At 42.2% G+C, this 23542-nt stretch overlaps 2 protein-coding genes and 1 pseudogene across 2 annotated transcripts; 2 read left to right on the top strand and 1 right to left on the bottom strand.

Moving 5' to 3' along the window:
• Positions 1-82: 82 nt before the first annotated feature.
• LOC148363204 (mitochondrial inner membrane m-AAA protease component AFG3L1-like) lies at positions 83-14259 on the top strand. Its single transcript, XM_088340785.1, has 15 exons — positions 83-348; positions 2076-2160; positions 4474-4577; positions 4649-4798; positions 4860-4931; positions 5786-6181; positions 6255-6392; positions 7627-7780; positions 10203-10310; positions 10382-10507; positions 10572-10682; positions 12436-12551; positions 12627-12827; positions 12895-13089; positions 13905-14259. The coding sequence occupies exons 1-15, from the start codon at positions 217-219 to the stop codon at positions 14115-14117; spliced, it is 2301 nt and encodes a 766-aa protein (XP_088196911.1). The 5' UTR covers positions 83-216; the 3' UTR covers positions 14118-14259.
• Positions 555-2031, top strand: LOC148363205 (26S proteasome complex subunit SEM1 pseudogene; annotated as a pseudogene).
• A 1615-nt stretch (positions 14260-15874) lies between the features above and the next one.
• LOC148363203 (5-hydroxyisourate hydrolase-like) lies at positions 15875-22708 on the bottom strand. Its single transcript, XM_088340786.1, has 4 exons — positions 22681-22708; positions 20293-20435; positions 18744-18879; positions 15875-17825 (listed from the first exon to the last, which is right to left on the bottom strand). Exons 2-4 carry the CDS (start codon positions 20421-20423, stop codon positions 17736-17738), a joined length of 357 nt encoding a protein of 118 aa, XP_088196912.1. The 5' UTR covers positions 20424-20435; positions 22681-22708; the 3' UTR covers positions 15875-17735.
• Between the last annotated feature and the right edge of the window lie 834 nt (positions 22709-23542).

Below are 23542 nucleotides of genomic sequence, written 5' to 3'. Positions count from 1 at the left end.
AGTAAACAGGCATTCAAATGTAATATTTTATGTATTTTTATTTTTTCATTTTCCTATTGGCGTCAGGCGCTACAGGAAGTCGTCTTTTGGGTCTTTATATGTTTTCGTTTGACATTTGACGTTTCTCCTCCTGGACGACGATGAGGTAACGAAGACGAATTTTCTTAGATAAGTGTCATTTTTCGTACCCTGGTTCGTTCGGTTGGAACCGGGACTATGTGGCAGCTATGGAGGCTCCTTTCGGCGGCCGCTCGACCTCAACGCTGCTGGGCTCCGCTTGCCACTCGCCTTGACGCTGCTGCCGCACGATTGCGTTTCTTTGGCGGATACGCGCGCTTCGCCGTGCCGGTAATTTTGATTTATTCTGTTCTTTTCATTTTAAAATTCCATAAAGAAAAAAATAATTCCGAAAATCAACTTCACCAACTCCATAAAAAGAGACTAGACAGGGTCGGTTTACATTCGATTTTAGAAGTTCACTAAAAACTAATTCAACAACGCTACAAAGTGTTGACGTCACAAAACAGAACATTTTTCATCATATATTTCCTTGTATGTGCAGAATAAACGTCCATATAGCATTAGTTTAAAACAATCATTGTGAAGCCGCTGAAGAATCTAAACCGTCAACATGTCAGACAAAAAACAGTCGATCTTGGTCTGCTCGAAGAGGACGATGAGTTTGAAGAATTCCCCGCTGAAGATTGGACGGGACAGGACGAGGATGAAGATACTCATGTTTGGGAAGACAACTGGGACGACGACAACGTCGAGGATGATTTCTCCAATCAGTTGAGAGCGGAGCTGGAAAAGCATGGCTACAAGATGGAAACGTCGTAGCGGCTGATGAAATTTGAATAAAATGGACATTGCTGTGTGACTATTAGTCTGACCTTAAAGGGGAAGGAAGAAGTTTCTGTATTTTGTTTTGTTTTATTTTGTAATAATATTTGACAGAAGTAAAATGCTTTCAGAATACAAAAAATTTGCATCAAGCCGAATCAACTATGTAAAGCCAACAACGCCTTTCAACGACTTTGTTAAAATGACAGCGTGTACCCACCTCTCGAAGTCGCTGTAGCTTAGAAAGTAACCGAAACGAGTGTATTCGAAGAAGAAACGGTACGGAAGCATGAAAGCCTACGCCATTAATATGTTGTAAATAAGTCAAGTCATGTTTATTTCTAAACCCCTAATAACAAGAAGTCTCAAAGGACTGTACAGACTACCATTACACCATACCCTGATCTAAAACATACATGAGGGCAAGGAATACTCAAAAACTCCAGCATGAGGAAAATGTCTCGATTTAAACACTAACCAATAAGGTTGCGGATCAAATCTTAGATGGCAGAGCATTCCACAGCACTGGGGCTTGAATTCATAGCGCTCTCGCACCTGCGGATTTCTTCTTGGCTCTTGGGATCACTAGTAGACCACCACCAGCAATTTAGGATTACTCTCAGGCAGTGACAAGACATGAAAGCTGTTCTTAATCCACACCAGCAACAACAAACGACCAAGCTAGCTGGAATCAACCAGAGTGGCTATAAGGAGCGACTAGACGGAGTTGGTCAAAGCTGGTATAAGTGGCTGACCTTAGCAGCTAGAAGGTATTGAATAGGCCTGTAAATGTTTTTTAGATTTTCAAGCGTCACAAACCCAACTCACTGCGAGCGACTCTGAAGAATGAACCAGGCTTTATTTACGTGGTGGCGCTAACAATAGCAGCAAGCCGCAGCCTGCCGCCAAGTAGCTAACATGAGTGGCTAGATAGGGAAACGGTGGATACAAGTGTAAGTGTTTTCGAGACTTTGTGACATTTGCAAAAAGCAAGTGTCTCTGAAGGATGAAGTTGGAGACAGAAGCGGGAGAGCTAATCATAACAATAGCAGCCAGAGAATGGCTAGAAAAGAAAACCGTGTTCCAAGTTTGCATGGCTCAGGCACTCAAAAATGTGATCAAGGATGCTACCAAAAACAAGAATGTGACTAATGTCTGGACTGGAAGAACTCATAAAACATTTTATTATTAACGTATTGCATGGTCAAAAGTGAATTCTCTTTTCTTTTCAGTCTGCACGTCCGACTGGCCATGACTTTGTGTCCACGCGCACCTTCTGGTTGTCTCATCGCCGTCTTTATTCCAGTGAGCCTAAAGGTAAAACACACTTGAATATATAACAATGGATGTACAAAAAAGGAACAGGATTACCTAGACAGCATGATGATCAACAAACATATATTTTGGCTCTAGCTAGGTAAAGCGGCATAGTATAAAATAATAAATAACTAGCATATTATTTATTAGCTGCGGATTTTCAACGCAACTTTATCTATAAAGCCCTAAAGACAAGAAAGTGCTGTACACAAATTAAAAAAGAACAAGTCAAGTCATGTTTATTTGTATAGCCCTTTATCACAAGGAGTCTCATAAGGCTGCACATAGCACAGATTATTGCAAACTACTTTTTCACTTTTTTCTCTTTTCCCCTCCCCCTTTCTTTGCCTCTCGGTCCCTTTTCCATTTCCTCTTACCCTTTCTCTATTTTTCTTTCTCTATTTGCCTCTTTATCTTCTCTTCTCGCACTCCTTTTTTCTCTTCTCTCTCTTTCCTACTCTTAATCTCTCATTTGCTCTGTGTCTTTTTCTATTTCGGTTTCTCTCCCTTTTCCTCTCATTTTTCTTCTCTTTTTCTCAATATCTTCCTGTTTCTTTTTTGTTTTCTCTCTTTTGCAGTTTACTCTATTTGTTCCCACTTCCTTTCTCTCTCTTTCTCTATTTCTCTGTTTTCCACCCTCTCTTTGTCTCACATCTTTGTAATGAAGCTGTTGATTTTTAATGCAACTTTATTTATAAAGCCCTAAACACAAAGTGCTGTAAACGAATTAAAAAAAGAACGCTGAAAAAAAAATATGATAAAACTTTTGTTCAAAAGGTGAGGAATATACATTTTTTAAATACTTTCATTTAATTCTTATTAAACAAAAAGCATGTAAGTGCTTTTAAATGTAAAAGGAATACAAATTGCAAGTGACACGTGTAAGCTCACGCGACATTCAGTATAAAATGGTTATAATGAAAAGTAAATAGTTTAGTAGCTGCACAATCTTTATGTTGCGTTGGCATGTACGTAAACATTAGCCAAAGTCTGGCTAGTAGCTTACAAAATCTTTGGGGTTGAATAAATTGAATGTCACACACAAAGTAAAAAGTTTGTGTTTACGAATTAAAACGGCTAAAGAGGAGATAGATAAATAGATGGATACTTTATTCATCCCCGTAGGGAAATTCACACTTCCAGCAGCATCCTTGTGTTGAAAAATAAAATAATAAAATAAAACATATGGAATACAAAAATACCCAATATAACGTGTCGATATAGAGTATTTAAATAGTGCTACTGAAAATACACACTGTAATGAAAGTAGGGTAATATGCAAATGTGGGGGTGGGGTTTAATCTGGGCTTTTACTCCCCGGGTGGAGTTAAAGAGCCTCATGGCATGAGGAAGAAATGATCTCCTAAGTCTGTCCTTGAAACAAGACTGTGACAGCAGTCTGTCGCTGAAGCTGCTCTTCTGTTTGGAGATGATGCTATGTAGTGGATGTCAGCTGGTTCCATAGTGTTAGTAACATTAGCCCAAGTCTGGCTGGAAGCTAACATAAATGTGAAGGCAGAGGGATACAACTTTTGAGAAAATGTCTTTTTGGTCAAAGCTTGGCAGGAGAGCGCCCAGAAAAATAATAAAAATAATTCCACCCTCGAGTAAAAAAAACAACATTGATAAGTTCGGCTCACCTAAGTCGTGATCTTCGTTCGCTAGATTTTTCTTGGGTTTATTTTTCCATTTGACCGTAACTGAAAATGCACATTTGGTCATTTTCTGCAGCAAATTATTGGTGCCGAAAATTCGGCGCGGATTCGGTGCATCCTTAATAATAACGTAAAAGCATTAGATGCAAGGATGCATTTACATCTCCTCTCTCTCTCTCTCTCTCTCTCTGGCTCTCCTCCTTCTTTCTTCTCTCTTTCTCTCCTGCTCCTTTCTTCTCTCTTCCCTCTCTTCTTTCTCGCTGTCACTTTCTTTATTTTTTTCTCTCATGTTTGTCTTTCTCTTTGTCTTGCCTTCTATCTCTCTCACCCCATCTCTCTCTCTCTCTCTCTCTCTCTCTCTCTCTCTCTCTCTCCTCCAGTTTTTCTCTTTCTCTCTTTCTTTCTCTCCCCTCCGAGTTTTTCTTTCTCTCTCTCTCTTCTCCTGTTTTTCTCTCGATGTCTCACATTCTCTTTTTCTATCTCTTTCTAATTGTACTCTCTCTTTCTCTTTGTTTCGTTATTTCCTTTTCTCTCTCACTCTTTTCTTTTGTTTTTTAAAAAAAGTCCGGCCTACCTTAAGAGTGTTTGTTCTACCATGTGCCCCTGAGTTTAATTGAGTTGGACTCCCCCGATTCACATTAATTTTTGTGTTTTCCAGATGGAAAAGGAGAAGGAGCTGGAGGAGGACGAGGAGGACGGGCAGGAGGCGGCAAGAGAGGAGGAGCGGGTGGGAAAAAAGATTGGTGGACTCGAATGCAGAAGGTTGGCTTCATCAAATCCGTCACAACATTTGGACTTCCCGTCCACGTTGCGACACTTCCTGTTTGTTAAAGGGCGACTTCCCGTGGGACGAGAAGGACTTCCGCTACCTGGCTATCGCGGCGGCCGGCGCCACCTCCACGTTGCTTTACTTGTACTTCCGCGACAGAGGCCGCGAGATCAGCTGGAAAGAATTTGTGCATGGCTACCTGGGCCGCGGCGTGGTAAGGTGCCGCAGCTGCTGCGCTTTAAACCGGGTACCACCTTTGACCGGTTTGCGTTTAGGTGGATCGCCTGGAGGTGGTCAACAAGCAGTATGTGCGCGTCATTCTGGTGCCGGGCGCCGAAGCTCAAGGGGTAAGTTTGCGCGTTCTTCAGGTCACAAAAATTTGAATAATGGACTTGTTTTAGAAACAAATACAATAAAATATGGAATAATCGTTAAACAATATCTTTTCCCGTTTTTGTTATCCTCTTCTTGTTTTTCCTTTTTATCTTTGCCATCTTTACTTGTTCTCTTTGCTAGTCTGTTTCTTTTCACTTTTTTGTTTCTTTCTCTTTTATTTTCATTTCTTCTCTTTTCCTTTTTTCTTCTTTTCCTGTCCTTAAACTACCTTTACTATCCTTTCATTTTCTATTTTGCTCCTTTTTTCCCTTTCCTCCCCATAACAAGTATTTATCTTTGCAGCCTCTCTACGGACCTGAATGACGGATTATTGTTCCTAAATTAATTAATATTCATGATGAGTCTAAGTCTAATGGCAACGCAACTCTCAACTGCAGAAAATTCGGCGGACAGATTGTTCAATTGGAAGATCATTAAGCTCATTTTAGAAGGAACTAGCAAGGAACCAAGGGGAAGGAATACTAGGTAGGAGGACAATAGAGAGTCACAAAAAACAACATGGGTGCAGGATTGTGACAGTGTCAATAGCGGTGTGGTTTAATATGTACACATATATGCCAAATTGGGTTTTTATAACGTAACCACCGCAACAAACAAGGCTTCACTGTGTACATTATTGGTGGGTAATGAACAGCCTCTGATAGCAGGTAGTTGGTTGCCTTGCATGGCTGACGCTGCTAACGGTTAGTGTGTAAAAGGTAAAAGTGTGAAACGCATTGTAAAGCGCTTTGAGAGGTCTTCATTGACTTAAAAAGCTCTATAGAAATGCAGATTTATATTTACATTCAATGGGAAATGTGCACAGAGCTACGTTTGGTTCAACATCGGCAGCGTGGACACGCTGGAGCGGAACCTGGAGACGGCCCACTTGGAGCTGGGCACGGAGATGTCGCGCCGGCCCGCCGTGGTCTACAGCACAGAGAGCGACGGCTCCTTCCTGATGAGCATGACCCCCACATTGTTGCTCATCGGCTTCCTGCTCTTCGGGCTGCGCCGGGGGCCCATGGGAATGGGGCCCGGCGGCGGCAGGGGCGGGCCCTTCAGCATGAGCGAGTCCACCGCCAAGATGATGAAGGACCACATCGACGTGCAGTTCAAGGATGTGGCGGGCTGCGAGGAGGCCAAGCTAGAGATCATGGAGTTTGTCAATTTCCTCAAGAACCCACAGCAGTACCAGGACCTAGGCGCCAAGATCCCTAAGGTTTCCCACCCGATACCGGGACGCTGCCGATTGCCTACAACGGCACGCTGAACCGATCCGTGTGCTCGGCTAGGGCGCCGTGCTGTCTGGACCACCTGGTACCGGCAAGACTCTGCTGGCTAAAGCTACCGCCGGAGAGGCCGACGTCCCCTTCATCACCGTCAACGGTTCTGAGTTCCTGGAGATGTTTGTTGGCGTTGGCCCCGCCAGGGTGAGTGCAGGGGGAGGCTTATTTTTTCGTGTACAACACGCACCCCTAATTTTTGATTAGAAATCAGTAATCGAGCTATTTGGTCATATTCTGCGATATTTTCAATTTACCAATCATTGCACACGTTTGGTAATATACTGTATTTTCTGCACTATAATGCGCACCCCCAAAAAATGTTTTTTTTTTCTTATACTGTATAATTTGCAGTATTCTGTATTGCTCATACATTTAGATAGCTAGATACTTTATTCATCCCCGTAGGGAAATTCACACTTGCAGCAGTACCCTTGTGTTGAAAAACAAAATGAAATGAAAGATATAGAATACAAAAATACCCAATATAACGTGTTCATATAGAGTTTTTAAATAGCGCTACAGAAAATACACACTGTAATAAAAATGGGTAATATGCAGAAGTGAGGGTGGGGTTTAATGTGGCTTTAACTCCCCCGGGTGGAGTTAAAGAGCATCATGGCGTGCGGAAGAAATAATCTCAGTCTGTAAGGGGTAAGGATGCACTAAATTAAGTAAGTATGATATTTGTCTTATTGATTGATCAGTAAAAGTATATCGCTGATCACGATTGCAAAAATTGAATTCAATGGGGAAACGGACCAGGATCGCTGCAGGGAGAGCGCCGGATCTTATCCACTAAACCACTAGGGGTACAGAGGACACAAAAGCATTTTCATATTTGCAGTATTTTTAGACACAGTATTGTTATCATTGGGGCATTAAACCAGTCCATGGTACAGAAAAGGTTGGGGACCACTGAAATATAGTATTATGTTGCTGACGGGCCACACGACATTCTGAATTGAATGAAGTGAAAAGCATTGTGGGAAGTAACTTCTTCTTGAAAGATAGAAATAAAAAGATGGTCACACGTAGCGAACGTCACTTACAATGCTTAGTTTGAGCTCAGAAAAAGTGAAACAAAATTTTGCACTGATTTTTTTTTTTCATCAATTTCCGTTTCATCATTTTTCTCGCATTTGTTTCTTGTACTGTGATTAAAAATAATGTGATAATCAGATAAAACCTATTCCCTTATCGACCTCATCTATATGTCCCTATTGGTTCCTTCTCTATCCTATCTGGATTCAATCCCGATTGTCTCCGTTTGTATGCAATTGTGGTCAGCGAGAAATATTAACTGACAATGCACCGACCGGTATGCGTTTCCAATTTCTGGCGTTCACAAGGCGCACGTTCAAACTTTGTTTACTGACAGGTACGGGACATGTTCGCCATGGCGAGGAAGAACGCCCCTTGCATCCTCTTCATCGACGAGATTGACGCCGTGGGCCGTAAACGAGGCGGCGGCAACTTTGGTGGCCAGAGCGAGCAGGAGAACACGCTCAACCAGCTCCTGGTGGAGATGGACGGTCAGTGGTAGCAAGGAGCAAGGAATCTAAAGCCCGGCAGAAACCTGACGCCAACTGCGTGGGGAATTTGGCTTCACAACTTTTGGCTGCAGAAAGCCAAGGCGCCGTGCCCCCGCACACTTGAAGCCGTTTTCAGCGGTGCAGTTTTTTACTTCACGTATTTTCCAATTATGTTACCGTTCAAATTAGCGATTACCATATACAGTGGAACCTCTGTTCTCGACTATAATCCGTTCCAGAACCCTGTTCGAAAACCGATTTGTTCGATAACGGAAATCATTTTTCCCATTAGATATAATGTCAATCGTTTTAATCCGTTCCAACACCCTGAATGTTTACCTTGAATGTTTAACGTAAACATAAAGCTAACCCAGGCTAATCGTACGTTCGCGTTATCGTAATCTCCCATACGAAAGATTACGATAACATGAACGTGTAAAAATAAAAAAATCAGGTCGTTTACAAGTCATTTAGCACCCGGGTCTCCACAACAAGTGGTGAGCGGTTCATTGGAAAGGGAGCTCCGTTCCAACACCCTCAATGTTGGGCTCTGTTCCAACACCCTGAATGTTTAGCGTAAACTTAAAGCTAACCCAGGCTAATCGTACGTTCGCGTTATCGTAATCTTATGAATAGGATTTCTTACCTTTGTGGTGGTCTGCAGAAGGCGCTCGCACACCTCTTTCATATTTGGCTATTATTTCTTTCTTAAATGCAATAGTTGTACGCACTACTTTTGTTTTTTCACCTGTAGCAACTTTGCTGCTTGCTCTAACTTTCTTCGGAGGCATAATAAGGGGCTAAAACACCCGTACGCCGCTCAGCATCGCGCCCTAGCGTACGCACTCAAGCATTACCGGCGTTCGAACTCCGATTTTTTTGACCGAACAGCGAAGCAAGAATTTCTCAATTTTTGGTCGGACTCCGATTTGTTCGAACTGAGAGGCGTTCGAAAACCGAGGTTCCACTGTAGTTAGATAACAATTATGAATACAGGACAGAGGACCGGCTGTTTTTGAGTTAATGGGGCCCAGATTCACCCGCAAAAAGTGAAAATCCACTAAGCAGCGTCGCACATTCAAAAAACCCTCAAAGGGTTAAACTTACTTCGAGATTACATCATTACCGACTGAGTGTTCGTGACTGTCACAAAATAACATTTGTGGATCTACAAATAATAACATGCATATCTATCTATCTACCCATGTCATATCCCTTGAGAGGGGCGACAGACAGCAAGACAAACAAATACAATAACAAAGAAAAAAAAAAGGGGAAAAAAATAGCAAAAAATACACACAAACATTTTTGGACCATAGCCAACCCAAATGCCCAAACAAGTGAAGCACCTCGATAGCCAAGTCGGTCATGCTTTCGTCCCTCCAGATGAAACGGGACACAAAAAAGTGGCCGTGTCACTCGGGTCAGGGTGGCACAACTCATTCTTCTTTTCAACAGCAGGGCCCGACAGCTTTCACTGGTTTACCCCTGCCGCATCATACGGGTGCCCTGCCCATCCCTAAAACATACGAAACCTAATTGCAGTTAAATATTTGGTCATTATTCATATTATATTGGTCAATTGTCATTATACAAAAGTAAAACAAAACTGGAGGGCTTTTCTTTTCAGTTTAAGAAAGCAAACCCAATCCTGGTTTCCGTAGTAATGAAACAAGTTGTATTTGCTTGTCATTGTTCCTCGAAGAATAAAGGAAACTACGTTTGAAGATGTTACTGCGGTGTTTTGCATTTAGAGTGTGTGCGTCAATCTGCTATTTTCCACTGTTCCCCACACACTTAAAGAATTTTGTCAAGCATGTTTTATACTCTATGCATTGAAACTGTGCCGTTTTTCTGCAAAAAGTTACCCCGCACTCTTGACGCCATGTTAATCCTTTTTCCATGTTTGCTAGATCACTTATTTTAAGATCAAAATAGTGACTAACACGTAGTCAGATAACACTTACAAACATGAGCACATACAGTAAGTATGTAAAGCGCAGAAAGTATAGGTGGGTGAAGAATAGGGCTGCGTCTTGTAAAATGTGAGCCAAATATATGACAGCGCCAGTGATGTTTTGATTAGTGGTTTCCGTGGTAATGGACCAAATTGCATTCGCTTGTCATCGTTCCTTGACGATTAAAGGAAACGACGTTTGAAGACGTCACTGTGGTGTTTTGTATTCAGAGCGCATGCTTCAAAGTGCCGTTTTCCATTGTCCTCCGCACACTTGAGGAATTTTGCAGCTCAGCGCCAAAATGTTTGATACTGGACGCCATTTGCGCCGTGCTGTTTTCCTCCCAAAAGTACCTGCGCACAGCTGACGCCAGAAGCATAATGCTGATGGGGAGTTGTGTCGCGTGCAAGTGGTGCCTGGTATGTGTGGAGCTTAACAATTCCATCTTCTCCTTCTGTTCTCAGGCTTCAACACCGCTACTAATGTAGTTGTCCTGGCCGGGACCAACCGACCTGACGTCTTGGACCCAGCCCTCATGAGGCCTGGGCGCTTCGACAGGCAGATCTACATTGGTGACTGATCAGTTCTAGCTCTCTGTTCTTTCTCCTTCGTTTCTGGCTGATCATGACTCTGATCCCCCCAGGTCCTCCCGATATCAAGGGGCGGGCATCCATTTTTCGAGTCCACCTGCGCCCCATCAAGTTAGACCCCGAGGTGGACAAAGACACATTGGCTAGGAAAATGGCAGCCGCCACGCCAGGATTTACCGGCACGTCACCGAAGTCATGCGTGACCACGTCTCCTCATCCCGATGATAACGTGTGGCTTTGCAGGGGCCGATATTGCCAACGTCTGCAATGAGGCGGCGCTGATCGCGGCCCGACACTTGCACCCGCACGTCCGCCACAAGGACTTCGAGCATGCCATCGACAGAGTTATCGGAGGTCAGGCTGGCCGGCACAATGCCACTTGATTTATTTATTTTTTTTGTTTTTTTAAATTTTACCTCTTTTTACCTCTTCAGTATTTTGTTGCCCTATTTGTCTTGCATCCTTCCTTTATTCTCATTTTTAACATTTTTCGGGAGTGTGCTGTGTTGAGGGAGGGAGAAAGGGAGAAATAGAAAACCTGGACCAGAGCTGCCCAACCTTCACCCAAAGTCTTACGGTCTAGCACAGTGATTCTCAACTGGTCTGACTCAGGACCCACCACCCAAATCTAATTTGAAGCCGTGACCAAATCAAGAAAAAAAAATTCTACTTCTAAATAGACCAGCAAAACCCTAACAACTTCGAGTAATAACATTTCCTTTAATGCTGTATTAGTTGCATTTTTAATGAAATCTAAAATACTTCAGCTTCAGCCATTTTGACAGACTTGATGGTCACAAACATGAAATGTATATGTGTGTATATATACATATATAACGCAGCCATATCCCCCTAGTGGGAGGTGGCTAGAGTCGAGAACACATTCCTGACTCTTTCTGGGAGATTGATACAGAGGAGGGGATTCCCAGCCCTCTCGCTCAAGCCAACCTATGTGTTGGGAGTCATTAGGTGACCAAACCCCCTAATGCCGAGCGCCAAGCAGGGAGGCAATGAGTACCAATGTTGTAAGTCTTGGGTATGACTCGGCCGAGGCTTGAACCAGCAACCTCCCAGTCTCGGAGCGGGCGCCCTACCCCCAAGGCCACCGAGATGATAACATAAAAATGTAAGCGTGGATTAATAATACTGAGCTTTTTATATATATGTATATGTATAATATATATATATATATATATATATATATATGGCGGCGCAGTGGTTAGCGTGTTTGCGGCACATTTCTGAGGTCTTGAGATTGAACCTCCTGTGTGGAGTTTGCATGTTCTCCCCGTGCTTGCGTGGGTCTTCCCACATTCCAAAGACATGCATGTTAGGTTAATTGTGTGAATGCGAAATGAATTGTCTGTCCCTGTGTGCCCCGCGACCTATAACTTAGGGTTTGCGAGACCTTTCGGTACCCCCCCCCTTTCTTTGCCTTGCTGTCTCTTAGGGAGTAGAGATAGCGAGGAGAGGACCCCCAGTCCCCTTGCTCCCTCCACTTTAGTTGCCTCTTACGACACGCAGCGGACAACGGTGGGAGAATTCTCACACTTCCCAGAGGGGAGGGCCCCTCGCCACAGGATATCTATTGCTTAACTTGTTTGGGCATTTGGGTTGGCCATGGTACAAATATTTTTGTGTGTGTTTTTGCTACTTTTTCCCTTTTTTATTTTCTGTGTTTTTGTATGTGTTTGTCTTGCTGTCGGTCACCCCTCCCGAGGGATATGACCATGGTAGATAGATAGCTAGATAAACATTAAAAGTGTGGACATGGTTTACCATAAAAAACTTAACAGCAGCCTAAGTTAATGTTAAAGTGCAGTCGTGTCCGGTGGTCATCATTACTCTCTAGGCAGAAAGGTGGAGAAAATGGTGATGATGTAAATTAGTAGAGTTATTGTTAGTCGGTGGGTGTGATTGTTGTCATAAGTGGGCGGGCAGAGAGGGCATTATTGCCGTTTACTGTGTACTCGACCCTGAGTTATTTATTTTTTTAGTGTTATTTTGCCATATCACTTTTTGGGTTACAACTCACCAGATGAGAAACGCTGGTCGAGCGTTTTTTATACCACAAGTTTGACCTGGGATGTTCCTTTTGGTGTTCCAGGCCTGGAGAAGAAGACACAAGTGCTGCAGCCCATCGAAAAGAAGACTGTGGCCTACCACGAGGCGGGCCACGCTATCGTTGGCTGGTTCCTGCAGCACGCTGACCCACTGCTCAAGGTGGGGATGCTGAGATGGAGGTGAGGGTTTCTGTTAACTCACTGACACGCCTGGTTGTGACTCTGCCCCCCTCAGGTGTCCATTATCCCCCGCGGGAAGGGCCTGGGCTATGCGCAGTACCTCCCACGCGAACAGTACCTGTACAGCCGCGAGCAGCTCTTTGACCGCATGTGCATGATGCTGGGGGGACGTGTGGCCGAGAGCGTCTTCTTCGGCCGCATCACCACCGGCGCGCAGGACGACCTCAAGAAAGTAACGCAGTCGGCCTACGCGCAGGTAAACTGCCGAGCTAGCAGGCACTAATTAGCAGCCGGGTTCTCAAGCTGTCTCCGGGGGCCGGTAGGTGGTCCAGTTCGGCATGAGCGACAAAGTGGGCCAAGTGTCCTTCGAGCTGCCACGGCAGGGTGAGACGCTCCTGGAGAAACCGTACAGCGAGGCCACGGCCCAGCTCATCGACGACGAAGTTCGGGCGCTGGTGGAACAGGCTTACCAGCGCACCCTCCAGCTAGTCCAAGAAAAGAAGGACCTAGTGGACTTGGTACGTCTCCGGACTGCTCCGTGGGTCGAAAGGAACTTTGCTAGGGGTCACCAATGTGGTCTCCCCAAGAACACCTGAATAGCCTGCGGACCAGTTCTGAAAATGGCTCTCTATTGGATGGGACGCTCTGATTTTCTAGGAAATCTGAAACTAACATGAGAAATCAAAAACATAATCATCGTCCTTTAGAATCATGATCGATTCTTTTCTTGAACTAGCGTATAATTAATATAAATCCCTTATTCCTGGCTGGTGCTTTGTTTGACTGAGCCCGTTTTATCTCTACTTTCAATAATGGCTACCTGGTGTTTACATAAAACCCTAAATTCCGATCTACAAGAAGCTACTTTTTTACTACATTTTAAACGATGGCTTCCAATACGATGTGTTAAATTCAGAAGCCATAACAATCACAACAGCCTGTTGCTGAACAATGCAACCAATAGTAAGCTCTCCCAACCCTTGCACACATGGCAAATGGTAAGAAATGGTTGTGAATGAGTTTATTTTTTTGTCCATTTGAGCCTGCAGGTTAAAATCAGGTGCTGCTTGTAAAAGAAAAAAGTTGAGTTTCTTTCTTAAATGTGCGAGTGCAGCTTTTTCATATGCTATAAAATAGAAGTGTGTTTTAAGCCTAGATTTAAAAATTTCCACTGAGAATCAGCTTTTAATAACGTAGTGATAACATGATGAGTTGCTATTACTGAAATACATATGAAATGGGTAAATCTTCCGAGCTAATCATAATCAAAAATGTAGCTCTCAGCTTCAAAAAGGTTGCCGATCCCTGCTTTATCCCCTACTCGTGTCTTTAGGTGGGTAAGCGGCTCCTGGAGAAGGAAGTCCTGGTCAAGGCAGACATGCTGGAGCTGCTGGGCCCGCGGCCATTCCAGGAGAAGTCCACCTACGAGGAGTTTGTGGAGGGCACCGGCAGCCTGGACGAAGACACCAGCCTGCCTGACGGTCTCAGGGACTGGAACCAGCCTCGGTCCGACCAAGATGCGCGGGACCAGCAGCAGGCTGCCTAGCCAGACATGTTTTTCGTATTTATGTACCGACAAGCCGGTTGGATTCTGCTTTTCAAGGCTACCAAACTTGAAGGTGACATCCATCCATCCATTTATTTATTCAGTGATTTTTTTTGTTCATAAAAAGAATGCTGCAAATTGAGTTGTTGCTGTGGTTATATTGAAAAGGGCCGGTCTAGATTTTGGTGGACGTTGCAGCTCTCCCTACCTTCCGGCTTTGATGCCATTCAGCTAGAAGGGCTTTTTCACTCAGGAGCGTCGTAATAGTGAACATTGAGTGAGGCGCTCAATGTGTGTGGGAGGGTGTGTATATACCAGGGGTCTGGAACTTATCGATCTATTTATGAGTACTTCTGGCTCAAAGTTAAAGTGATCTTCACTAGGATTGTACAATTTTAGTCCAGGCAAAGCCAGAGCAACAGGGTTAACCAATGGTTTAGTCCAAAATATATAGAGGAAATATTAAATTACAGTTTACACTCACGGTGTTTTACCAACAGTTTTGGCTAAACATCTCCAAGGAATTCTTGGTCTTATTTGAGGAACCACAGTTCCACCCTAAATACAGGCTGCGACCCAAATCGAGGAAAAAAATGTACTCCTCAAATTGAAAGGATTGTGCACTTAAAACCAGAAAAAATGAAATATGTTCCAATAAAAATGTCTGGCAAAACCAAAATGACTTCCATTAATATTATTACTGTTTTTTAATGAAATCCAAAACCCTTCCCTTTTGTGGCTTTGTCCTCAAGATGATACAATTTATATCTAATATTCTCTACTGATCTGCGTTCATCCATGCTTGACATTGTGAAATTCAACTTGATTCTGTGGTATAAAATGACAGGTGTCTCCTCGCCTATTTAGGGATTTATCACTATCTACAGTTGAGTTTAAATGACACTCTTTGACAATATTTTGCCATGGTAAAGTCAAGTCATGTTTATTTGTGACACCCTTAATCACAAGGAGTCTCCGAGGGCTGCACAGATTATTGCAAACTACAGACCATTATGACAGCATCCCCTGATCTAAAACCTACATGAGGGCAAGGAAAAACTCAAAAACCTCAACATGAGGAGAATTAAGAAACCTTGAGAAGGGCGCACATGAGGTAATCACCTTGCAATGGATGTTGCAATAACAAATAATACACAGCTATTGTCAACATAAAATACAGTTTATTCATATGCTATAGAATAGAAGTGTGTTTTAAGCCTAGATTTAAACATTTCCACTGAGGTTGCAGATCGAATCTCAGGGGGAGGAGCATTCCACAGCACCAGGGCCCGAATGGAGAACGCTCTTGAACCTGCGGATCACTTCTTGGCTCTTGGGATCACCAGTAGACCAGCATTTTCAGAGCGAAGGCTCCGGACAGGAACATAGGGGGAATTTAAATCTGTAATTTATGCCTGTGACCCAGTGAAAACACTGCTTTATATAGGAGTTCAAAAAACAATCTATGTTCACTGTTGAGACACTTTGTGATGAAAACCCACAGAACAAACTGTGAACACCAAAAAATGCCAGCCAAAGACCCAGAGCGATTCGGTGAGCGGTAGGGTCGGGCAGATCTATGCACATATAGCCAGGCATGAACATCTCTCACTTTTAGGAGAAATTCACAGATTTTAAATGAAAAAGGCTGACTTATATAAATAGTATCGATCTGAGTTTGGGGTCAGGCAGGGAGTATTGTGAGATTTCCCAGAGTGAATCAGGCGTTTTAGGTAGTGAAATTGACTTAAAATCAGTGTAGTTCACACGTGCAGGAGTACTGTATTTATTAAAGTGTAACACACATTCGATTTTATCTCATAATCTCGCAGTTATTATTCACAGTACCAGAGAAAATGTTAGCGAATGAAGAAAACAGTCGTCTTGAAAGATGAATATAAACACAAAAAAGCAAGACAAGGTAAACAACTCTTGGGTGTATCTGATTATAAATCGGACTTTAAGGGACATGAAATAAATACATTGTAAATCTGTATCTTTGTAATGTGTTCATAGTTTTCGGTAAATTATTGAAGTCATGGTCACATGTATTTAACAACATTTGGCACTTTCAATGCTTAATTTGAGCTGATAAAAAGTCCACAAGGTGTATGTCCACTGTGAGAGATAAACTAAAAAGAAAAATCCAGAAATCACAATGCATGATTTTTTTTAACTATGTGATATAGGTGCAAATAAGTATTTGAACACCTGATAAAATGTATGTTTGGTACAGTAGCCTTTGTTTGCTATTAGTTGTTTCCTGTAGTTTTTCACCAGGTTTGCACACACTGCAGGAGGGATTTTGGCCCACTCCGCCACACAGATGTTCTCTAGATCAGTTAGGTTTCTGGGCTGTCGCTGAGAATCATGGAGTTTGCGCTCCCTCCAAAGATTATCGATTTGGGTTCAGGTCTGGAGACCGGCTGGGCCATGCTAGAACCTCCTTGGTTTTCCTGGCTGTGTGCTTCGGGTTGTCACGACCCATCTTTAATGCTCTGACTGAGGGAAAGAGATTGTTTCTCTAACAGTCATGATACACTGCCCCAGTCATCCTCCCTTTAATGCAATGCACTCGTCCTGTCCCATGGACAGAAAAACACCCCCAAAGCATGATGCTACCACCCCCATGCTTCACACTAGGGATGGTGTTCTTTGGACTGTACTCTTCATTCTTCTTCCTTCAAACACGCTTAGTGGAATTATGACCAAAAAGTTCTATTTTGGTCTCATCTGACCACAAAACCTTCTCCTGTGACTCCTCTGTATCATCCAAATGGTGATACGCAAACTTAAGACGGGCCTTGACATGTGCTGGTTTAAGCAGGGGACCCTTTCGTGCCATGCATGATTTCAAATCATGATGTCTTAGTGTATTTCCTACAGTAACCTTGGAAACGGTGGTCCCAGCTCTTTTTAGGTCATTGACCAACTCCTGTTGGGTTGTTCCGGGCTGATTCCTCACCTTTCTTAGAATCATTGAGACCCCTCGAGGTGATATCTTGCATGGGGCTCCACTCTGATTGAGATTAACCATCATTTTTAGCTTTTTCCATTTTCTAATGATTGTTCCAACAGTGGACCTTTTTCCACCAAACTGCTCGGCAATTGCTCCATGGCCCTTTCCAGCCTTGTGGAGTTGGTACAATTTTGTCTCTGGTGTATTTGGACAGCTCTGTGGTCTTCGCCATCTTTCAAGTTCAAGTCTTATTGATCGTATGGGGTGGACAGGTGTCTTTATGAAGCTAAGGATCTCAAACACGTGCATCTGATTCATGATGATACATGGAGTGCATGTGGACTTCTAATGGGCGGACTAACAGGTCTTTTTAGGGTCAGTATTCTAGATGATACAGAGGCGTTCAAACACTTATTTGCAGCTGTATCACAAAAATAAATCGTTATAAATCATGCATAGTGTTTTCTGGATTTTTCTTTAGTTTATCTCATAGATTTTTATCATAGAACGTAACACTTAAATAAAATGTGCTAAAGACTTAGCAGGTTTTGTGGTTTTGTAGATTTTTCTCTTAAAATATATATTGTAGATCTCTAAATAAATATGAATATTTTATTTTCATGGCTATTTGAGTCAAAAGGGTTCCCACCCCTGGTATATTAGCCTTCCACATATGTACTGTAGGAGAATCGGCTCATGAGTAGAGGCAGATGAATATTTTGCGTAGCGTCGCTGATGTTGAACACCACCTGCAGCACAGAAAATGGTAATTTAGGACTTTTCCTAGATTGGCTTCAACAGTAGAAAATGAAATGTTTGTATCCACTATTCCATGTAAGCTGTACAAAAACAGTCCTTCGAATGAATACAACACGAGGGTTAATCATATTGACACCTTAAGCAACAGCGCCCTCTTTTGGGGAGCTTTGTTGTGGTTGCTGTCTGCTCACACAAGGCTCTCAAACATGGAACCAATTTAAAAAAACGCATTTTCGATTTGATTTCAGTTAATCGCGCAGCACTAATATTTACCGTATTTATTGTGTTGAAAGCGCACTTTTTTGTACTTTTATTCATCAAAAGTTAGAGTTGGGCAATATACAGGAAAAATACAGTATGTTTGACCTTGAAGACATCCTCCAAAGCTTTGTTGAGAATAATACAGTAGAGAATACGGGGACACTACCTTATGATGTTTTATCTTTGCGGTGTGGAAGACCCTCTTTACAGCATTTTGCCCACTGTACAACATCAACGCCAATTTTATTTTGTGTACACAAAAACAGATAAATTAAAAACCTTGCGCAGTTTGTGCAGTCTTTGACAGAAGAAATTTTAGAATCAGTTTTTAATCTGCTGGCGTTTTCTCCGCCACCATTTGCATCCACCCGTTACTCCGGTTTATTAGCTCAAGTCACGTCACACCAGAATTAAAATACAATTTTATTTTTCCCCATCTTGCATTACACATAAATAGAATTTATTATATACAATTTTACTATGTCCATGTTTTATTATGAGTACCTTGTGTTCAGAACGCAATACCTGATGAGCATAGGTTTCTACTCCCCTGCTATACGACAAGTTCTCTTTTCGAGCCTCACGTCAGAAGGGATTAATGACATATCCCTGGGTCAACTGTAATGATAATATAAAATGAAGTGTACCTCAGCGTAGGGATAGAAAGACTCCCGTCCCAGCCGGGTCCAGTAGGGGCCGGTCTCGAAGCGCAACTTGTACATTCCTGGCAAGAAGGCCTCCTGGCTGATGAGACCCGGGCACCGGCCGTCCTCGTCTGTCGTCCTAGCATGACAATTTTGAACTCTTTAAATAATGGCGTTCTTTTTAAGCTGACACACTTGCTCTCAAAGCCACGTTGCAAAAAATCTAGTGAGCACATTGCAAAAAAGAAAGTTCTCTTCCCAAGTAAAATGTCGCTGTTGTGATGCTGAATAATTTTGCTTAATGTAGTTCTTTAAAGTCCCAGTCAGTAATGTTTAGTCACCCTTAGTGGTTAGTGACCGTTTTGCTAACGTAGCCAGGCCCGGTTGTAATTTGAACTGCCACTTGCGGCACACACCTGAGCTCCTAATGTCATGGGCCCCGGAGTCTCCTAATTTAAACTTCCTCAGCTTTTTTTCACATTTTTCTTCACTAGCCACTTCCATTAGCCACTTGGCTGCCAACTATTGCTCGCGGCTATTCATATTTGCGAGCTGCTCCTGCTTAATCCTACAGAGTCACTTGCCCTCAACAGCGGCTCATGCAAGCAACGGCTCTTGATGCCGTGATTTAGGCACTTTTCCCCACTGTTTCCTTCTCTAGTCTCTCATAATGCTAGCTATCTAGTTCCATAATTTAGGGTCCGACGCTTGACCTATTTTCTTTGCTCTAGCCAGTTCTCACTGGCCTTTTTACTAGCTTCTCCTGCTAGTTGCTAAAGCAGGGGTCTCCAAGGAGGTGCCAGCCACCTGAGTAGCGCGTGGATGGGTTCTGAAGATAAATTGAGCCATTGTGATTTTCTAGGAAATGTGATCTTTAACTAACATGATGGTTTAGTGGTAGCCTATTTTAACCTATAATAATTACCACCTGGTAATAACATTGTAATAAGATGGTAAACTTATTCACGAAATTGCAAATTTAACTGGTAGCCCTTTGCACTAAACTCTAATCACAAACAAAAAGTAGCTCTCCACTTCTAAAGGGTTGGCGATCTCTGCTCTAAAATTAGCCACATACACCAGGTCTGACTAACTTCAGCTATTGGTTCCTTTCAGCTGCTCTAAGTGCTCGCTTTCAAGGTCGCTCCTTGTTGCTTTCACACATACTCCAGCTCCAACATGAGCTACAGCGACCTCAGGTGGTGATACATTATAAACACACTGTTCGTTAGAAATTATTATTATTATTTTTTTTTACCATAATCAAGATTTTTGCTTTTGGCCGTTTGGAGTGTGCTGATACTTAAATCCATGCATTGAAATTTACAAAAAAAAAAAAATAAAGTTTGGGTGCTCTCATCAGCAACTATTTTTATTCACGGTACCAGAGACGAATGTTAAAAAATTGATAAAACATTATCAGAAAATTTACGGAAATGATTGTTTGTACAATTTAGCTACTCCCCAAAATTTTGGCACAACAATGTGAAACAGCCGCCAGTGAGGGAAAACTTTCCTTTACATGCCACTAGTTGGCGCTATTATGGCTTACCCCACACTGAGCATGTTCCACAGCTTGAGCTGCGAATCCAAGCGATGCAGGCTGAGGGCAACACGTGACGCCGGGACGCCTTCTGTTGTATTCATCACGTGAGTGGTAAGCGGGCTGCGGTCCCAGGCCATCGCAATTAATTCCTGCAGTGCAAAACAAAGAAATCATAATGTTTTACTTATTTTTTCCTTTGGAATACATTTTTCTTTAATGCCATCGATAATTACGTAATGAGCGTTATTTACAAAGAGATTTGATGTGGAACTCAAGGATAAACATGTTTGAGAGGGACTATATCTCGTTTTATCGTCACTTAAAGTGTTTTATTTCCTTTTTTGTCTAAGGTAAAGCGTCCCAAGAAAGTTTGTGATAAGGGGAAGGAAAAGTGGTTAACGATGACATTAACGATCAAGTCGAAGTAAATCTTCAGGTTGCTGTATGGAATTTGAAACTCGCTGCCGCCATTTTCTGGCTCACATCAATGCGGCCTCAGCATCGTTCACGATGCGCATGCAAGTACGTGCATTTCTTACATGCAGTCGAATAAACTTTTATGGGGGTTCGGGTTGGCGTTAGGCGTTTTTTAATAATACACTAACAAATAGAAACTAAAACAAAAAACGCGGGAATGATTATGACATCACTCCCCAGCACTTTAATCACCCAAGTCAAGTCACATTTATTTATATAGCCCTTAATCACAAAAATGTCTCAAAGGACTGCAGAGGATTACAATTACACTATTACCTGATCTTAAACCAACATGCGGGCAAGGAAAAACTCAAAACCTCAGCGTGAGGAAAAAAGAAACCTTGCGAGGGGGCCTCACAAGTGATAATCCCCCTTCCATGATGACCAGGGTGGGCCACCATTCCTTCTACTTAATGTGTTCCGCCCCGAACAGCTTTGATAAAAGACAAAAGTAGATGGGTGCAGTGTAAAATAAAGCATGAGGTCCCTTTAAACTCAGTTGTGCATTGTTAACACATAGTTAATAGCGAAATTATTTACATTTCAATTTTGTAAAAACACCTCAAACGACGCAGCCCATCTCTAATGTCATGGATAACAACGTAAGGGGCATTGTTTACAATGAGATTTGAGGTGGCACTCCAGGATAAATATGTAACAAATGACTGTACTGAATTTAAAAACATAAAATAAGATGCTTACGTTAGAGGGTTAGGGCATCAAACAAGTCAGGCTCATTAATACTGCTGATTTCTTCTTGTTCGTGCGATTATGTTTGAGAGGGACATTTCATTTTGTTGTGATTTAGGGTTTTATTGCCTTTTGACTATAATAATGGTTCCCAAGAAAGTTAGTGTTAAGGAGGAATGAAAAAAAAAATCGGTGACAACAATGATTAAGTCCAAGAAGGAATCTTAAAAACTGCCGATTCAAAACAAAAAAAAGACAAAGATTTTTTAATTCCATCATTTGATGTGCTTTCTATATATAATTTTAGAAAACTATACCATATTTGTTTTGGAGGAAATCCTATTTATTAAAAATATCATTGCCAATAGATTTGTTACAGAAGAGCATCTCTGCCAATTTATGTGCTCTCTGTATTTCCTTCGTTTTTTGATCATTTAAAAAAGAAATATAAATATATTACGCTGAAAAAAGTTTTGTTTTGCTTTAAGTGAATATGTGTTATGTTTCTCAGGTTTACGATCGCCTAGTAAGGGTGATTGCAATAATTAAGGGGAGCAATTGGCTGAGGTTTTGATGCATGTTATAAAGTCACATTTTCCGCACAATGTACTACATTTTTGGGAAGGATATTTTATGTATCAAAATACTACTGGTAATAGTATTAGTATTAGACGGACGGAGATCATTTCTTCCTCATGCCATGAGGCTCTTTAACTCCAACCGGGGCAGTAAAAGCCCACATTAAACCCCACCCCCACATTTGTATATTACCCTATTCTTATTACAGTGTGTATTTTCCGTAGCACTATTGAAATACTCTATATCAACATGTTATATTGAGTATTTTTGTATTCTATATCTTTTATTTTATTGTTTTATTTTTCAACACAAGGATACTGCTGGAAGTGTGAATTTCCCTACGGGGATGAATAAAGTCTATCTATCTAGCACTGAAGAGCGAAGGAACTCGATACTGGGGAAAAAGTGTTATCTTATGTGCCAAATATTTATATTATATTCTAGTAACACTGAAGACTACTAAAAAGCTATTGGGCTTCCATATTTGTTTCCATATCATTTATAGTGTATAATACGCTAAAAATTAAAAGAAAATACACTTTTCATTGTGTTTGCAAATATCGGCTCATGGTTATTTTTTTTCTTGCCTGTAGGACGAATTTGAAATTAAGAATAAAAGCGTAGAGGTAAGAAATAGAGCGTGTTTACCTGCTGCCGACTGCTCCTCTTTTGTGGCTGCCAGACCACAAGGCAAACAAGGTCAAAAGTCGACGTCTTTTCATCATTACCAAAACAAACAAAAAACAACTATGCAAACAAGCCAGCCCTACGTTTTAAGGACAATCAAATAAGCAGGACTTTTGCCATCCTTAAATGTTTTTCCCTCTTCTACCAAGAAAAAAAAAATTGGAACATAATAAATTTCCCCATTGTGTGACAAATAAAGGATGATTTCATCTTATATATATATATATCGATCCTCTTGCCTATTTCTACTTGATTTCTTTATTCATTTACTTGTCTTGCCTTTGTGATACCTAAATAAATGATTGGGATTACTTGTAAATTTTGATGTTTTGACAAGACCAGAACGGAGACAGGACCCACTTGCGTTGCGTTTCTCACAGGTTTTATTGGAAGAAAGAGGAAGGGTTGCGCCCACGATCTGGTGGTTGCTGGATACGGGAAGCGGGTCGCTCTGAACGCGGAAGTGGATCTTCCGTGGCGGGACAGGAGAGCAGAGACGTGGTCGGGGTCGTAAGCGAGTCGTAAGCCAGGAAAGGAGTGTAGACGTGGTCGGGGACAAAAAGAGGTCGAAAGCCGGCACGGGAGAGTAGACGTGGTCAGGATCAAAAACGGGTCGAAGCCGGGGACAGACGAGCAAAAACAGGTGGGAGTCAGGGTCAAAAAAAAGCTTGCCTAATGTAAACTGAGGTTTGCAGACGGACTGATAAAAGCGGACGGACAGGAGTGGGTTTAAATAGGGACAGAGAGCCAATCAGAGGCCGAGGCAGTTGGCGCCAAAGGAGCTGGCACAGGTGATGCATATTGGTAATCATGTTTTTCCAGT

Source organism: Urocampus carinirostris, chromosome 7, assembly GCF_059441175.1.
Source record: "Urocampus carinirostris isolate Australia breed hairy pipefish chromosome 7, RoL_Ucar_1.0, whole genome shotgun sequence".
Classification (NCBI taxonomy): domain Eukaryota; kingdom Metazoa; phylum Chordata; class Actinopteri; order Syngnathiformes; family Syngnathidae; genus Urocampus; species Urocampus carinirostris.
The sequence above is the reverse complement of the archived record's forward strand: the minus strand, read 5'-3'. Positions and strand labels throughout refer to the sequence as shown.